This window comes from Caloenas nicobarica, chromosome 4 (genome assembly GCF_036013445.1).
Source record: "Caloenas nicobarica isolate bCalNic1 chromosome 4, bCalNic1.hap1, whole genome shotgun sequence".
NCBI lineage: Eukaryota > Metazoa > Chordata > Aves > Columbiformes > Columbidae > Caloenas > Caloenas nicobarica.
Window position 1 is genome coordinate 5,172,778 of NC_088248.1, and position 17,954 is coordinate 5,190,731.

Sequence of the window (17,954 nt, forward strand, 5' to 3'; positions counted from 1 at the left end):
GCAAACCGCAATGGGTGAAGGGAAGAAGTTTCACCATGAGTTGCTCTCCCATCAGAGGTTCCTTTCTTTGGTTTTGTTGGTGTTGAATAGCTGGGAATCAGATTATTCAGAATTTTGTTCTGCCTCAGTGTTATTTTGTGCTACTCTCTTTCTTGTAGAACCTATAACTGCATTGATCTCTTAGCTTATATTGATGAGATTTTGCTTTCTTTTGTGCATGTTATCTATAACCTCTGTTCCTTTAGGTTTTATAACCACATTTTTTGTAAGAAACTGGATCAGTGAAGGACAGGACAGAGGAATTTGCAATAAGAGTAGGATTTTCAATGAAAAAGGTGGCTGGGTACAAGGTTGACTGAACACTGTCGACACCAGCTCCAGCACAGCCCTGTTTACATACAGCACTGACCCCCAAACCTTTTGGCCCCTGGGAATTTACCAGTCCTCAAACTTCCTTGTATAGCCAGATCTAGCTGATAAATCTCATAATCACAGTTACTCCCGAACACGCCTAGCTGTAGATCACTTAACATCAATGATTTTTAAAAGTTATATTTCCAGTCATACTTCTCATTCCCAAATACCGATAGCACACACAGTGCAGCCGCGCTGCAGACGCACAGGCTCCCAGTCTGGGGATTTGCATTCTAGAGAAATTGTTTGCAGTGACTTTGACCTGACAGGAGCTGAAGATGGTTTTGCTATTGGAAACGACATCTGAAAACTGCTCTTCTCTGGACCCAGAGAGGGAGACAGACACACACACACAGAGGAAACACTCACCAGTCTCAGCAGAAGTTGTCTTCACAGAAAGAAGTTTGACTCCTTCCTTATCTGACTGGGCCCTGTTGAAGTCAGAAAACATTTAATCAGACCGTCAGCATGCGTGTTGGTCAGCTAGACAAAACTCTAACATTACAACCCGCAGGAGGCAGCACCTATACCAGCCTATACTGGTGGGCTTGAAATGGGCTTTGCATGGGATCATGTGTAACTCTTGGTTGTGGAAAACACCATATACCAACATCCTTGAAAACACCTTTCTCTTAAAATATGTAATAAATAAAGTTGCATGACTCTAGGTTCAATCTAGTGCTCCACAGAAGAAGTACATCTATGGGAAAAGACGGAGTGATCTTTCTTCTCTGTCAAAACGAGGCTTTTAGCCATGTTGAATTGCAAGAAAGATTGTGCTTCGGATGTCCAGGGAGTCAGGGCTAGCAAGTAAATCAGCAGCCTCAGTGTTGCTTTTGGTCATACAAAACATAGAGGCCACAGCCAGACTCAGTGGTCTCTAGTACCTATCTTCTAATGGATCTTTCTCAGTTTCTCTCTCCTCAAATTCATTATGCCAATACTGTTCTAACTCAGCCTCTGCAAATGGACTAGTGGAGAGAAGATGGGACAGAGGAACATGAAATAACGAGGGACGCGAGAAAAAGAAAAATAATCCAGACTAAAAAACATTGAGAAGAGAGAAAACACAAACAAAAGAAGGGGGATAGGAAAGGAGAAGGGAAAACAAACAAACAAACCAACCAACCACCAAAACACAACAATGGGGCAAAAATTGGTAAAAGAGAGAAAAAAAGGACTGGGCCAACAGACCCCTGTGGCACAGCACAAGTCGTTTATCCATTTCAAAAGGATTCTCTGCAAAACACTTGAGAGCCATCACATTTTTATGCATGCTGGAACAGCTGCTTATCATGCATACAGGTATGCAGTAACTGCAAGCGCATCTCTTTCAACAGGATATTTCTCTTTGGAGTGCAACCACTTATTGTGTTTAACCAGAGAAAGACCAAACAAAATTTCACGCAGAATCTGCTGCATTCACCAGCATCCCATGATAGATCTCAAAGCAACGAAAAGACAGGATTCAACCTACTGTTCAGTGCCGTTCTCTTGTCTCTCTGGAAGAAAGAACAAAATTAACATCATTTTGACTGCTGGAACTCACTTAAGGAAACATTTAGACATAGGTATTGCAGTATCACATATCTCTTGCCTCTGAATATTCAGTAATTTCCTCAGCAAGGATCACACCTTCCTCTGTTTATCCGAGTCTGGTTTTCCATGTCATTGCCTAAATTGGTTGTGACACACCGTTTGCCTTGGTCTACAGCTTCACCACTCTGGTTTATATTTCCAAGGCCCAGCGATTTCACAGCTGAAGGTCTGCACAGGTCTCCCGATTCATGCCGGTTCACAGGGAGAGGAAAACCACAGTCTGGATTCAGATCTGGGTTTTCACACTTGCCTGTGGCCCACTTAGGCAACTCTTCGAAGCATTTGGCAAATGGAGTTGAATGGAATTATAGCCTGTTATCTTAAGTATTTAACAGACAGTGGCAAAACAGATACTGGCTTTAGCTGCTCTGTCAAAATGACTGCTTCTGAAAAGCCTGTTTGCTCAGGGATTTTGTTCCCGTGTACATTATACTGTAACTGGAAAATTTTACTTATATATAATATATATGTGTATATGTATGCATATATCAGGTATTTCCTGAAAGAAAGAAGTGGTATTTCTTTCCCCATATCTAGAACAGAGGTAAAATAAATATAGTGATATTGCTAAACGAGATCTCCAAACTCAGTTTTCACTGTCTTTTTCTACCTGATGGACTGAGTGTTGTTGCACAGCTGTTTGTTAGCAGTTTGTAGCTGCAAAAGCACGAACAAAAAGCTTTATGGCATTATATAATCTCCAAAAATCAGAGACATTTTTGCTCCCTCTGCTCCTCATACTGATTTTGAAAATGAAGTGTTACTTTCCTACTTTAGGCAAAATACTTTGAAATACAAGAAGCTTTCCTATCAGTCTACTGCGACATCTGTGATTAAAGTAATCTAAAAAGGCTTCAGAGATCTTTTAATAATAAAAACCACATGGATATATATTTTTTCCCCTCTCAGAGAAAGCAAACCAAATACCTGGAGTTTTCTTCTGGCACATTCTGTACAAAGCCACCAGCGAGAAGGCAGCAAGGGTGATGACTATCAAGGTGATGACAATTGGCAAGATAACACCTGTAAAAGAGGGAGAACGTGATTTTTCCTGCTGCCCTTGGCTAGCATCGCCTCCGTGTGCGGGCACTCGCAGGCACGAAGGCGAGCGGCTCCTCCAGCTCCACTTCACCAAACATGACCCATTGCTCCGGAGCAGGGTAACCTGCTGCTCCTGTTATTCTCCCCCGTGAGCCTCAAGTTCCCAGGGTTTGGGGAGGGAGGATTTAGGCACCTTCCTTCCCCAACCCTTAGTCCTTCCCTGACGCTTGTGCTGCCCTCTAGAGCTGGTTTCACCCTTTTTTTTTTTTGTTGGAGAGTGAGGTCCTACCACTTACCCCACTGGGACCACCAGGATCTTGACCAAAATATTCACAATTCACGCCCAGCGTTGACGGCCCCCAAAGGCTTTGCAAAACAGTCATCTTTCAGGAATAAATTTTTGATACATGCAATTTATTTTTTCCTCTCTTTTGAAAATAAGTCTCATCTGAAATTCAGCAACTGAAGCAATTATTTTGCTTTTAGCGTTGTACACCCAGAAAGGCACTGAGGAGTTACATAATGCAGCAACATTCCCCACAGCACTTACAACCAGGGATAGAAAATGCAAGATCTCCTTTTTAAACGAGGACATTTCTTTCCTTTTATTATTTCCCACCATCTGCCATTTCCTGACAGGTGCTTCCCAGCCAAGAAGCAAAAAGGAAAGAATTATGTAATGAAGAGAAGCTTTCCCAGGGAAATATATAAGCCTGGTTTCTCCCCAATTATCTTTTTTTAAAAAAATTTTTCTGGCAGCAATCGGCCACATTCAAATTTAGCACTTTCTCGCCTGCTGGCCTAAGCCCTGTGTTGGTGGAAGCTGTGGCCACACTCCTCAGCACCAGCCATCATGCCCGCCTGCTATTTAGAAACAGCATATTCGACAGCTCTTGATGCAATTAATATTTAATATTCATATAGATGTGTGTGTGTGCGCATCTATGGAACCAGAGGGAGAACTCAGAGGCAACTTTACAGTGGAAAAACATCAAACATATTTTACTAAGCCAGTATTTTGGGTGGGAAGTAGCAGAGCTGCAGCAACACTCTTGCCCTAGAGAAGCGTAATATTAAAATAAAAGATTAAGTAACATGCATCATGCAAAATGGAAGTGCTTGAAGAGGCTGCAGAAGTCTCCCTCCTAGTCCTTCGCTCCCATGACAATATGAACAATATATTCATATAATACATTCATAACAATATATTAATATAATATATACTCATAATGGCATATGAACAACGTTTTCGTATGTTTCCTTGTGTCTTCTCTCCAGGGGATGACTGTTCACTTTTTTTTTTTTTCCAGTTTTATCACTTTGAATCAGGCCTTGGCAATAATTGTGCTGCTCTCCAATGAGAGTGGTGTCAACTTGTTAAGCTCTGTTTCTCTTTGAGAGGAGTTTTACAACAGGTAATTAAATTGGGTTTGTAATAGGGTCTATGTCTGGTAAGGCTAGAAATAAAACTGCCAGTTTCATTTCTCTGCTACTTCGATCACTCATGGAAAGCCAAACTGATCAACTGAAAACTCAAGAGCTGGACAATGAAGTGGCAACACTCACTAGAATAGTGGATAGCATTCTCTGGCACATTCTTGTTTCCAGAATTGCTTGCAGGACTGCCAAGAGCTAAATTTGCAAAAGAAATACTGCCTTTCAGGTCAACATGTAATTTCCAGAACTCCCCAAACAACCCTCCCCAAAAAATTACCCCCCCAGAACAACTTCTGTGTCCCCAGTTCTTGAGCCATTTCATGCTCCACCGCTATAGCTCTTCTCAATAATACCTGGATAACTCAGCAAGAAGGGTGAAAAGGTTTATCTGGTATGGTCTAGAAGAAACACACAGGTTGCACGGGTGCAGTCTCCCCGAGGATCATCTACGTGTCCGCTTACAGGTTATGAGCTACAAACTTTTTCACTTTTAGGAAGTTAAGGTATTCTGTGATTATTGTTCAACATTAGAAGAGATCTCTTGACAAGCAAATAAACAATCGAGAGTGTGAAAATTAGACCTGTCTGCAAAAGAGGAAAGGCCAAAATTTTTCACTGCTAATTAAAAAGAAGTGCTAATAGTAGATGAAGAAGTCTAAAGAGGTGCAATATCAACAGCCAGCAATTTTCTTGAGAGTTGAGTGTTGTATACAGCAGAAACTTTTGGGAGTCTCTGGACATTACTTAGGGCAAGATTTAAAGGAACGCATTTCTACCTTCAGGTGCTAATCTGATTTTGAGTCAGTTAACAACAACCCAAGACATTTATTACCTTGTTGCACACAGGCTGTGGAAAAACAATTGCCGAACTTCGAGAGAGAAAACAGAAAAAGCGAACATTTCCTATGGCCATTTTGAGGGCCAGAATACAATCTGGTTCTGCTAAGTTTCTGAATGACAGGTCCACGTTTTTTATGGATTGATTTTTTACTTTTTGTATAGGCAGTACATGTAATTCTAGTTTGCCGAATTACAGTAACAAACAAGGTTTGTTTGTCCCAACCCTGTAGGGGCTCCTTGCTGCACTGATTTTAAAAACTCAGGTCCACTGTTGATAAATGTTTTGGTAATCATTTTTTCTCCACTATCCTCCTTTTGCCCATATTCCCATTCTCACAACATACTGGCCTGTTCAGATATGTAAGAAAATGTTGTGTCCTGATGCAAGAGGAACAAAGCAGAGAACAGCCAGGGGCAAGTTTCTCCACAGGTTTGCTGGATACGCCAGTATACTGGATTTTCCCGGTAACTAAGAGCCACATGGTCCTACTTAAAAATTTATGTGGATTCATGGTAGTGCAAAGGGAAAGATTTGAGAGCGCTGTGTTTTCATTTTTATTCTGCTATTGTGTAGCTGTGTGAATTTTGGGCAGATTGTTTAGCTTCTGTTTCCTTTTCTTCCCCCTCTGCCGCCCTTCGTTCTCTGGCCAGAGACTGAAACCTTCTGGGGAAAAATGATCACTTAGTATGTGCTTGTGTGGTGCCTAAACAATACAGCTGCAGCTGAGATATTCTGATGCTATGGTATAGGAAACAATCACTGTCTGAGACCCTTAGCTCTGAAAAATCACTGTCTTCCTTTAAAGCAGAAGCTGTCTCTCCATGGTGCCTGTCTGCTGAGGGGTGATAATGTAAGGATGGAAACTGTGAGCCATCATCAAGTGACTGAAATAATTCTTATGAATTTGTAATTCCATGTGATTGCTTCAGATTTCCCAGGGAACTACTACTGCTCTTTTCACCACGGTACCTGATATACTGCATGATATCCAGGGCAAGCAGGCAATTATCACAGCAATGAGCTACCCTGCATACCGGCTGAAAATGTCAACAGAAACAAATTACACTGAACAATGTGAATGTGTATCCCTGCATTTGTGCAGCATCTCCTCACGAGAAAAACTGAGGATTCGAATTCACTGGTTATTTTTCTAGTTCTCTGTTAAATGACAAAGATGTGAGTAATGCAGGAAAGACAAATCCATAGGTTAGCATTTTAACTGTTTGAGACCATCAATGAGAAATACAATAGCTACAAAGAAGCACTCCCAAATGAATAAAATGGCTTAAGGAATTAAAATCTTTAACTCAGTTATTCACTTGATTCATTGAAGCTTCTCACAAGCCAGCCCACCCTGTCTACTTTCTCTGGATCCAGAAAGTGAATCTGGAAGATATTTTCCAGCTATGGAATGATCTGGGATCAGAACAACCATTGCAGTAATACATCCATCATGGTAACAGGAGGGACAAGTATTTGCTGGCAACAGGAGCAAGAACTGCAGGGACCAGTAGAGAAGAGACCATTTCCTGATAAGCCCAGAGAAAGGAAAATAGGACAACACAGGTTCACTAGCACAGGAAACTCTTGCCTTACTCTGGGACCTGCCGCTTCTAACAACAGGACGAGAAATGAGAGCCCCTGACAAGAACAAGCTCCTTGGTAAATACTCTATTTATATCAAATTTCCATTGCATCACGCAATACACCAGGCCCGAATTTTTGTGCTCCCACCCTGTTTTCTTTCCAGTATCTGCTAGTCCAACATGGCATTCAGCTGAAATCACAGCAGTTACTCATGGCTACAACTTGAGCATCACTCCTCTGTTTCTCTGTACTATGCTTCCCGTTCATTTTTCCCCCAGAGCCTCCTGTTTCACGAACTTTTCCTTTCCTCAGGCTGCCCCCTCCCACCCCACACCAGCCCTTTTCACCAGTGTGACCGGGGATCTTACTCATCGGTTCTGTCGGGGAGCTCACATGAAGGCCTGCAATAAAACAGAAGAAACAGGTTTGTTAGTCACTGTTTTAAGGTTAGATGTCCAGTGTCTTCACATCATACAAACTGTCAGACTCCGGCAATGTGCTTAGAAACCCCACAAGAAATGCTGACCCAGAGCAGACACTCCGATGCTTTTCCCAAGCCCAGAAAGTCCGAGCTGCAAAAATCTGCAGGCCTCCCTTATAGATGGGAGCAGAATCCAAAGCACAGCCTATACTGGGTTGTTATTCTGCTTAAGAGAAGAAAATCCTGAATTAATTGATACATTCCTAAAAAATTCCTCCTGCCAAAACCAAATAAGTGCCTGGGAGTGAATAGCTGGCATTTAACTGACAAATAAGTGTTTTAATATAGAAGAACCTCAAATGCCTAACTGAGACATGTCTTCAAGTGTCACAAACCCCTTTAAAAACGAATCTTCGTTAATAATCTTTGTGCTTTTGTCTAGCAGACTGCCGAGCAGCAGGAGTAAGAGGCATTGGTAATGAAGAAGAAATGGACCTTGCAGAGCGCTGTGGACAATGCGGACTGGCCCCCCACTGTCAGCTTCCCCCAACCACTTCACAAGTTTTTGGTGCAGAGCACTAATTTTTTGTTAGCTTTTTGTTAGTATGCTGCTGCTTTTGTGTGTCTAGACTGTAGCATGCTCGGAAATTAAGGCGGCTGAGTACTTGACATTTGGATGCTAGGCACAGACAATCATCGCTCCTACCGCGACTTTTATTACGCTGCATTAAATCTCTTCTGTGATGACTCTGAAGTCAGAGGGAGCTGCGTACCTAACTCGTCCGTGCCTTTGAGAATATTCACCTGTGTGAACTGGCAGCAAAACATTCATCCGTTTGTACAAGACAGACCGTCTCTTGCCAGGGGCGAGTGACTGGCACTCTGCCTGCCCGGTGAGGCCTCTCACACTGGATTACTGGGGCTACCATGGAAAAAAATCCCTCGGGCACTATACCTCAGCAGTCGCTCATTATTTTGAGGCATAAATCACAGCGTTTGGTCACCCTCCTCTAGGCTGGAGGGCACCAGAGAAGTCCCCTCATCAGGGTTCACTGCTGCCACGGCATCTGTGGGCTCTAGCACAGGTGAAACACGTTATTCTACTGCTGTAAATGTACTCTTTGGAGACCAGAATGGCTGCTCGTGTTTTTCCTCCTCTCTACACCCGATTAAAAACATGGATCGCTTGAACCACTGGGGTGCAGGTAACCACTTTTGCTAGTGATACATGTGACAGAGCTTTAACTGCATTTTAAACTCACAAACGTGCATGAAAAGCATTCTGGTTGAAAAGCCAAGTATTTAAAAGTCAGCAGTGAGAGGTCTTCTTGAACGTAAGGTATACAGATATCTCACCCTGCCTTCTCAGGATCCAGAGGAGACTTTTTTCCTAAGCTTCTTATCATCTCATTGATCTGTCTGCAGAAAGCAGTGTCACCTTGCTCAGAGAGGATCTCTGTGATGTTCATTAGGCAATGTTTATAGCATGTTTGGGCAACATTAACGAAAAGAACCAAGGAAAAGCTTTCAGGAAGTTAATAACTCACCTGTCAAGGAGATTTGGAAAGACACACAGTAGAGAATGCAGCAGGACATGTACCTGGCATTAAGGAAGCATCCAAATGTAATATAATTGCTTGTTACCCAAATACTGCCTTTCCTCCAGCGTAGAAAGAGTGGGATCCCATGGAAAAAAATACCATGTGATCACACAGCAATGGCTGAACAAGCAAATGGTAAAGCCCTGTGTGTGCATATTCCTGGCAGAAGATCTTGTCAAGCCTTATAAATAGGTCACTTCTCTATGAAACTTCAAGCCTTGTCTCCCAAGCCTGAGGAGAGTTAAGCTTTCCTAAGAAAACCCCCCAAGATTATAGCATAATTATACGTTTTCCATTACCTTCACTCTTATACATTAAAAAAAAAAAGTGAGTGACCAGACCTCACCACTTGGATAAACCCAGACAGCAGAAATGATTCCAGGTAGAAAACGTGACAGCATCCCCCTGCCCTTCCTCCAGGGACTGGAGAAGCCTCCTGAGTCTTTGTTATTTTTTAAAAACTGCACACATCTACCCACAATAAAACTACAAGAATCTTTCCCAAAGGTATCTCGCTTGGATTCTTCTGGAGCATGAAAAATTAAACAGGAAAAATCTCATGCCCCTCTCCCCTTGTCTCCAGTATGCAAGCAAGGTGCCAGCTCACCCTGTGCTCAAAGATTGCTCAGCCCTGCCACACAAACAAAAGTCTGCTTATCAGAGTGGTTCAGCGGGCGCTTTCCATTTGCATTTTCTAAATAACCACCCAGTGCCCTTTTTGGCCGTGGGGTCACACGCTGCTGTCCTACAGAAGGAGAAGGATGGGAGGAAAGGCAGCGTTTCTCTTGCTATCATAGTTACCATAGTTGTTCTAGCTGCCTGTTCAGAGCTCGCCACATCCTTTGGTACTGCGAGTTAGGGGGCAGATGCTCTGCATAAATAATCTGGGAAGATTTCCAGATTCATCATGAAAAGTGAGGCGTGCAACACTGGCGGTGCCGAGCCCTCGTTGTGCAGTAAGAAGGACGAGGATAAAAAATTTGGCACATGACGGTGGTTTGACTTGAAAATACCTGCCTGAGTCAGTTCAGCCCTGGTTAGAAGCTTGACAGATGGACAAAGAGATCAATAACTAACCTCTCCCTGCTCTGTTCTCCAACAACCGCTACCTAAGCAGCCTGGATACCCTGCCGTTTGCTGCTTCAGTTTTTGGAGAGCAGCCACGTGAAACTGTGTTCACTGGCAAAACAAACGAATAAATTTGGCTGATTACTCAGAGGGGATGCCACAATATAAATCAAAGCAAAATAAAGAACTTTAAAAAACGCTCCTTGCTCTGGCCATGCTATAGATCTGGAATTGTGTTAACTGAGGCTTTGCTACATTTTCCGTCTCCCAGGCCCTTTGATTTTAGTGTCTCTCTGTGAAGAAGCTGAAGATAAGGTGGGTAATTTTTACCTAATATCACTATGCAGAGTTCCTACACAGTTTGTGTACAGAAAGAATCAAACCCTCCATGTCTTACTCAGAAGAATTTTTCTTAGGGAGATACCTCCTGTGATTCAAGTGAGTAGGACTTATAATTTGAGGAGTGCGATAAAGATATCAATAGATGCAGCAGGTTGATTCATCTGACAGTTTATTATAATAGATCATTTGATCTTACCGCCCTGCTGGGTGAACTTAAGCTCATGCTGTGTTAAGGATTTTTTGTTCTTGAGGTCACAGAATAAAAAGCTACAATACTTGCAGTTTCTCAGGTGCATTTAGACTCTGATCCATTATATCTGCAATTTTTCATTAATTAAACAAAAGGTGAAAATTAAATATTAGTGAGAAATCCTGTCGACTTGGAGAATGTGTATGAGGTACATTATACATGACAGCCAAAGTTAAAGAAGTCTATGTGTCAATGGTACACATGCAGGTTCCTCTCCTTGCTAAAAACTGTCCCCATCGCCCTCTCTAGCCTGGTGGCTGGTGTTTTCAAACTTCTTTAATACAGCAATAGTGTTCTCTGATATTTCTCCAAGTTCTTTCCAAGGCTTCCCCACTCATTTCAGTTGCTGTCCGGCTCTCTGTTGTGCTCCTCCCACACCCTGATCTTTTGATATGGCTGATTGGAAACTTATCGTCAAAATGTGCTTTTTTCTTTTTTCTGTAGCAAGAAAGGAAATATTCACAGAAACGGCATTTTTGCAAACACGGAATATGGCCTCAAAAGTGAATATATTCTTTTGCATTGAGGATAGCCAGCTGAGTTATTTTAGTTGAGCATACCGAATAGAAACATTCTGTTTCGGATCAACTTCACATTAATTTGTCTTCCCTTGACTCCTATGCAGAAGCTGTGTCTTGGGCGCCTTCGGCTTGTCCCCTACGGGCTGCAGCATCAGCCCCATTGCACATACCAGCCTCTGCTCTGGAGAACAAAAGGTATCCAGCCCCTAGATAAGACCCTGAACATGAAATTTCAAAGAGCTGGGAAGAAATAATCTAACGGCAGTGAGAGAGTCAGCATTTCTTCGAGTCTCAGTGCTGAATGAAACAAGTGGCTTCACACCTGCATGTTATCAGGGTGCAGCACATGGCTTCCCTTGGTCCCGAGCAACTGCGCATAGGAGAATAATTCTGTTTAGAGAGAACTAAACGATTTTTTTTTTAAGTCTTTGATGTATACAGAGCATAAGGGAGCAAGGGTGATCTAAAGGTGCACCCATTTGGGATAAGCTGCCTAGCTCACCGGGATGAGCAACGGAGTTTCGTGCACGTTTAAGCTGCAAGAAAGAAGCGAGGAGCTGGGGATGTGAGGACACAGGGAAGGTGTGAGCGTGGAAATGCTGGTGCGGGGGGAAGCGATTGTGAAATGGCACTTTTGTGGGAACTCCGAGTACTGGCTATACCAAGCACCTAGACTGACTCTCCCCCTGGATAGATTGGCCCTTTCATCCTCAGCCAGGCAATTATAGTCCTGGCATCGTGAGCAGTCCTCGAGTTCAAGGAGATTTATTGGTTTTACAGCAAAGTGAGCTGAGTAAGATGACGGCTTTCGCGAACAGACCCAAGGAAGGACATAAAAATTTCTGGGCAAATTTTAAACTTAAAATATAATTATACAAACAATGTAATAGGTAATTCAGTACTTGTGACCCACAGTCAGATATGTATTACAATTTAATTTTAACCTGGAGAATTTGCCTGTGAGAGAACCTTTAACTAACAACACTGTAATTCACTACTTTATTGCAGTGTACCAATGGTAAGGTTTCCACATCATGCACGTGTCTGCTAAAAGACACAAAATCTAACAAAATAATCAAGTAACTACATCTCACAATAAAATGAGGTGTAGCCTTATTGAAATAATTGCAAAGAATCCTCTCTAAATCAATGGCCTTGGATTAAAAAATGAAAAAAATCCCAACTTTCTTAAAATGCTTATTATTATCTTTTTGCATGCTTCTAAGCATTTCAGTGTGTACTGAGCATGTGATACTACTCCACTTTTATATCCAATCCTATCATTTATGAGGAAAAAAAAAAATCATCCTACATGCACATACTTATCTCTGATAAACAATCCAGAGGTTGTAAAAAGAGTCTTGTATTCCTTGGGGGATGTTAAACATTAATAATAATTGGCATACACAAACAAGGTCAGTATCCTGATTGGATTTACACACATATAGCTGAAAGTAAGTATTGAGTGAAGCGAAGGCTCAAGAGACCTTAAGAACACTTGAATACGTGATTCTTCAAAAATCTAGGCAAGTTAAGCCAGCCAGAAGCATAATAAATGACTGCTCATATGACCTGGCAACTATGTTCACCACAGTGTTGCTTAGTAGATAAATACACCAAAACACACCCAGAAAAACAGTAAAACTAGACTGGAGCTGGTAAGGATTAACATCTTTTTGACATTGCATGTGACCATGTTGTACTTTGAACGATGTCATTTAATTGGTAATATGCATTAACCTGCTCTCCAGATTTATTAATAATTGTAAAAATTATAGCTATTTTCTCCTTTGTCTCCTTTGCTTTGCAGCCAGAGACTTGATGACCTCCTCTGGCAGTCAGTGTTAGACAATGACCACATACAACCCATATAAAGATTGCTATTATCTTCTTGTATTTTATAACCTGTAATGACATCGAGCATCCTTTTTTAAAAAGTTTTGAAGTTCACCCATCAGTCATCATAATTTCATAGCCAGATGACACGGACACAGCACACCCTGCATGAAGAAGGAGACGGCCCTCATTCCAGGACAACGCACAACAAATGAAGAAGAGATTTGAAATTAGCTGCATCTTTTAAACTGTTTGTACAGGACAGCAGAGTGTATGGTTTCAAGACTTACCTGAAGTTCCAGGAGCAGAAGTGGTTTTTTGTAGAGAGATTGTAGAAGAAACAGACCATGCCTTAGTCGATGAAGCACCCAAACTCTCATTTTGTGCCAGCTGTGTTCTGCTTGCTTGTGTAGCTGGAAATGAGAGAGACGTTCGGGTAAGATACACCTATATAAGCATTGTCTTATATCCCGGACCATCCCTCAGACAAACGCTCCCATGATCATAGAAGAGATTTAAGGTCAGAAAGCACTACAGCTTCTGTCAAGTGACAAACCATCGTTATGGAGTTGTTACTGCTGGCATAGCTGAGGCATCTTTAAAGCACATCCTATCACCAGAAACAGCCTCACATCTGTGCCAGAAGACGGCCTAGAGTTCTGACTTGGGATCTCAGAATAACTACACAGTCTTGCACCAAGAGTAACATGAGCAGAAGAGAGAAGCTCACTTACTGCCCTCTAACTTTAATAACATGATACTGTAAAACATTTTAGGGATTGTTATTAAGCACAGAGTTAATTATTTTATTTTGTTCTGTTAAGGCCTAGAAAATAATATATCCCAGAAAGTTAATGTATGAAAAACTAAAGTGTCTTATTTCTGTTCTCACAGAGTCAATAGAGGGCCAAGGGCATCTGTGTCACAAGATTTGCAGCCCAAGGTGAGTCCAGGACGATGGTGCAGGGCACTGCCTGAGCCTGTGGAGCTGAAAGTCACCGAATGACAAGAAGAAAGAATTTAAGCTGTTCCAGCACAAAGGATAATTCCTACGTCTCTGCTCAAACCTCAACATAACAACAGGCAAGACATTGCCTACTGAATAAAACATAGAGGTGCCCAAGAGTAACCTTATATTTCCTTTGTGATATAAATCAGAGATGCAACTGTGCTGTAAACTGTTTTCAGTGCCTCTTCATATGAATTTCAAACACTAGAACTAAAACAACTTTAAGACATGTTTTAGCCAAACAAGTGCAACATCATGCATGTACAACATGTGAATCTTGAGGAACGCTTCATCACGTGCTTTATGCAGAAACTCTGATTACCAGTTTGGCCCCTTAAAGAACCCTTTTCTCAGGAAAAACAAACCAACCAACCAACCAACCCACCCACCCCAAACAAAACACCCAAAGTTCCCTATTCTACCACCATACACCTTTAACTTGACTCTTCCCCTCTTGTTTATTAAGTGCAGTAACTTGGAGATGCAAGCTTCAAAAATCAATAAGCTAAGAAGGAGTGAGCTGAAGCCACTGGAGTCAGGGGATTCATATAACTTTGGGAACTGAGAGGAGCTGGACATCCAGAGATAGTACCTTTGAAGGCTGAGGCACAGAAGGAAACCGTACTGAAAATTGTGCAAAATAAACTTAGATGCCTAGAACTTTCACTGGGATTCTAGTGATGAGTAGCATAATTTCACAGTCAGCTTCCTCCAGAAACTTCAGTATTGTACCCCTTTAAAATGCAAGACTAACCTACAGTAGAGCGTATAAAGCACCTCTACCTCATTTTTTGCTATGGTATAACGCAAGGATCTGAGAACTTTTATAATTCCTCTATTCTCGTCATAGAAGCCTTGAATGAATCTTTAAAAGTGAATCTTTTCCACTTTTGATTCTTACTGTGGTTGCTTCAGACTCAAATTTTAAATGTTGAATTTCAATCTGAGATCAGTTAAAAAAAAAAAAAAAAAGGCTAAAAACTCAAAGAGCCTCTCTCTCCCTTTAAGACGCATGGGCTTCTAATAACAGTAACAGCAACCATCTTGTGGCTGCCTTATCGTACGTTAGTAAAAGCTGCACGGGAGAATGAAAAGTAAGGCAGAATAACAGTGAGCCTTCATGCGCAGAGACACTCAAACACAAATACACTTTGTGAACACCGCGAAACAATCAGGTGTGTGGGAGAGATGAGGAGGGAGGCAGGCAGTTGCCTTGTAACCCCCGGGAGAGCTGTTTTCCCATTGGCATCCCATGTTCCAGGCGTCCTATCAGTCCTGGCAGCCGCCCAGCCCCGGGTGCTCCTCTTGTGTTTGGGAGCGGCGAGAACAGATTGTTCTCAGGAACACGGGCTGTGCACTGGAGATGCCTCAGCAGGCGATCGGGAGGGGAGAGATGAGAGCGCTTCCATGCTTTTTTTTTTGTTTTTAATTCAGCCTGGGTGAGATTCTTCCTGCAACTCAGGTAGCGCCAGGTATGACTCACACCTTCACCCAGGGCTTAGCGTGAATCTTGTTGCATTTATTAAGGCAGACTGCAGAACGGGCTCGCTGCTCAAGGGCTGAAGCGGACGTGCTACAGTGCAAAAGTCTGCGCGGCAGATTTTGCCACTTCCAAGCCAAAACACGCAACCTGGCAGGGAAGGTTCCCTTAATTCTGCTGTATTACTCTAAGATTAAATCCCAGCAACCCAATTCTCTGCCGACTTGTGGCTTCGGAGCAGCTTTCAAGCAGCATCCAAGCCTTACGCCTAATACACAGCACAGGCATCATCACATTCAGCAGATCGAATCGCTTCTGTGCCAAAAGCCCACGGGAGAAGGAGCATCCATCTCCAGCCACTGCTCGCGTGCGCGACAGCACAGCGCGCCTGCTAGAAATCCGCCTTTCTGATAAATCCCACAACTCATATCTATGCGAGGTTTAATTCGGCCTCGACGGGAGGAGGCGGCGCAAAGTCCTCGCCGCGGTGCCCGCGCTCTGCGTGGGCGCGCGGTGACTCAGTCCTGCCGTCCCCACCGACACGTCGCTGCAGTCGTTCCTCACGCCCCGGCTCCGCCAGCCGCGGCACGGATCCCTGCCTGCCGGGCAGGGGAGGCCCGGGCTCGCAGGAAAGCAGCGCGGCAGAGCAGGGCGGCTGCCGCCGCTGCAAAAGCACTCGCGTCGTCGGTTAATGGCCTTGCTGTCGACGGCTGATTATGAATAAAAACGGTAAAGCGGTAAAGATTGTGAAACAGCCGTCCGAACGGGGATGATTGCTGCAGAGGCAGGACTCCCTGGTGGTGATGCAGCTCTCCCTGCTGATATTTTGATGAGATAAATGACAGTGTGTTAACACGTATTTGTCAAAGGGATAATCAACAACAGGGAGCCTAAAGCTGCTCTGCAAAGCTGCTGTCTGAGCCTCTGGTATTTCCTTACTCTTTCTGCTCTGAAAACCCTTCATTTTCTTTAACCAGCTGAAATTTGACACATATTCTCACTCGATCTTAGCATGATTTTCTACTTAACCTACATATAATCCACATATATTTTCACATTTCCCAACAGCCCTTCAAATTTTCTTTACAGCAGGGTGTTACCTAACTATCTTTGACGTCGTAAGATTCTTCGAGTAAGCAGCAAATACTCTGCACATACTCTATGCACTGAATATAGACATCTATACATGTGTCTATAGCCTTGCTTGGCTAATCAATGGCTCAAGGAAACACCTTTACAGGGTAGAAGGAACTTCACCCAAACCACGTTATAAACGCCAGCACAAGGGCTTTATTAGATGGAAGACTAAACCTTCTCCCCTTAGCTTGCATCTTTAGCATAAACACACATACCAGCCTTGCCCCTATAATCAGTAACCTGAGAAACCTTTTGCATCAACAAATGCACACATGAAAGCTTCAAAAAATCCCAGTGTAGCAAAACAAATGCAACTTTATACCCGTTCAGAGGAATGGAAATTGGCTAGGGAGGAAACCAAGCAGATTTCGGTTTTAACATTTACACATATAGCTGATGTTGTCTGCCGTCTGCCAGTTTTACATTTTCAGGTAAGCAGTAAACCCCAAGTATTAAAAATTATATGTTTTAATACATCTCTCTGCTTAGCATGTCTCAGGAGCCAGCTACACTCAGTGTTTACCTATACCATGTGAAAATGACCTGAGGACAATTGAGCAATACATGTTAGCATAACCCTCTTCTGGTAGTTTTACTGAAGTAAAGCTTCCTTCTTAATTACCAGCGGTTTAATAAAAAGAGAAAAAGTATTCCTCCACTCTTTCCTTTTCTCAGTTTTTAATATTTCATTGCACCATGATGTATCGTCATCCAGCAGAGTGGCATGAGATAAATCAGAAACACAACAGCTGAAAATCCACTCTTCCTTGTAATTTAATACCTTGAGCACTGACCTTGCATAAGATGCTGCTCCATATCCAAGGGAGGAAGAACATAATCTTTTGTTGCATTTCATTTCGTATTCTCTTTGATAACTGCAAGTGTCCCAGAATATGAAATCCTGATTGCAGATGCAATTTGCTGTAGTGTGGCACCATATAAATTCTTGTTTTGGGGCCTAGACTGCACAAGTAACATCACTCTCTAAATGTGAACTATCGGATTTGACCCCTTATATTAACATAAGAAGGTTAAGGAGACAAGTCTTATTGCTGGCTTACAATATAATAAACAGGGCAGGAGGGCAAAGAGGAAGAGAATGTACTTATGGCCTGCAGAGGAAAAAAAATACTGAAGTGTTTGGAAAAAAAAAAAAAAAAAAGAAAAAAGACAATGTCGTTCGCATGATTTCACAGTGTATGGAGCACTGGGGGCTTTTCCTGAATCTGTAATAAAAGGTGACAGCAGCCACAGAAATTGCAGCAGAGACAGGAAGCCCTGTCAAATCTCTGCTGTGTGAATGCGGTCATTTGCTGGAGCTTTTAGCAGGGATTGAGGCAGAAAAAGCAATGGTCTCCATTGCAAAATAA

The 17,954-nt window shown here is 42.6% G+C and overlaps 1 protein-coding gene across 1 annotated transcript in view; it reads right to left on the reverse strand.

Moving 5' to 3' along the window:
- The window catches only part of EMCN (endomucin), a 51,666-nt gene that overhangs the window by 11,082 nt on the left and 22,630 nt on the right, over window positions 1-17,954 (reverse strand). The window contains exons 5-10 of the mRNA XM_065634327.1: window positions 13,249-13,371; window positions 7,288-7,320; window positions 4,621-4,686; window positions 2,941-3,036; window positions 1,892-1,916; window positions 784-845 (exon numbers count right to left, since the gene is read on the reverse strand). Of these exons, the coding sequence (XP_065490399.1) occupies window positions 784-845; window positions 1,892-1,916; window positions 2,941-3,036; window positions 4,621-4,686; window positions 7,288-7,320; window positions 13,249-13,371 (405 nt within the window). The remainder of the gene's footprint in view (window positions 1-783; window positions 846-1,891; window positions 1,917-2,940; window positions 3,037-4,620; window positions 4,687-7,287; window positions 7,321-13,248; window positions 13,372-17,954) is intronic.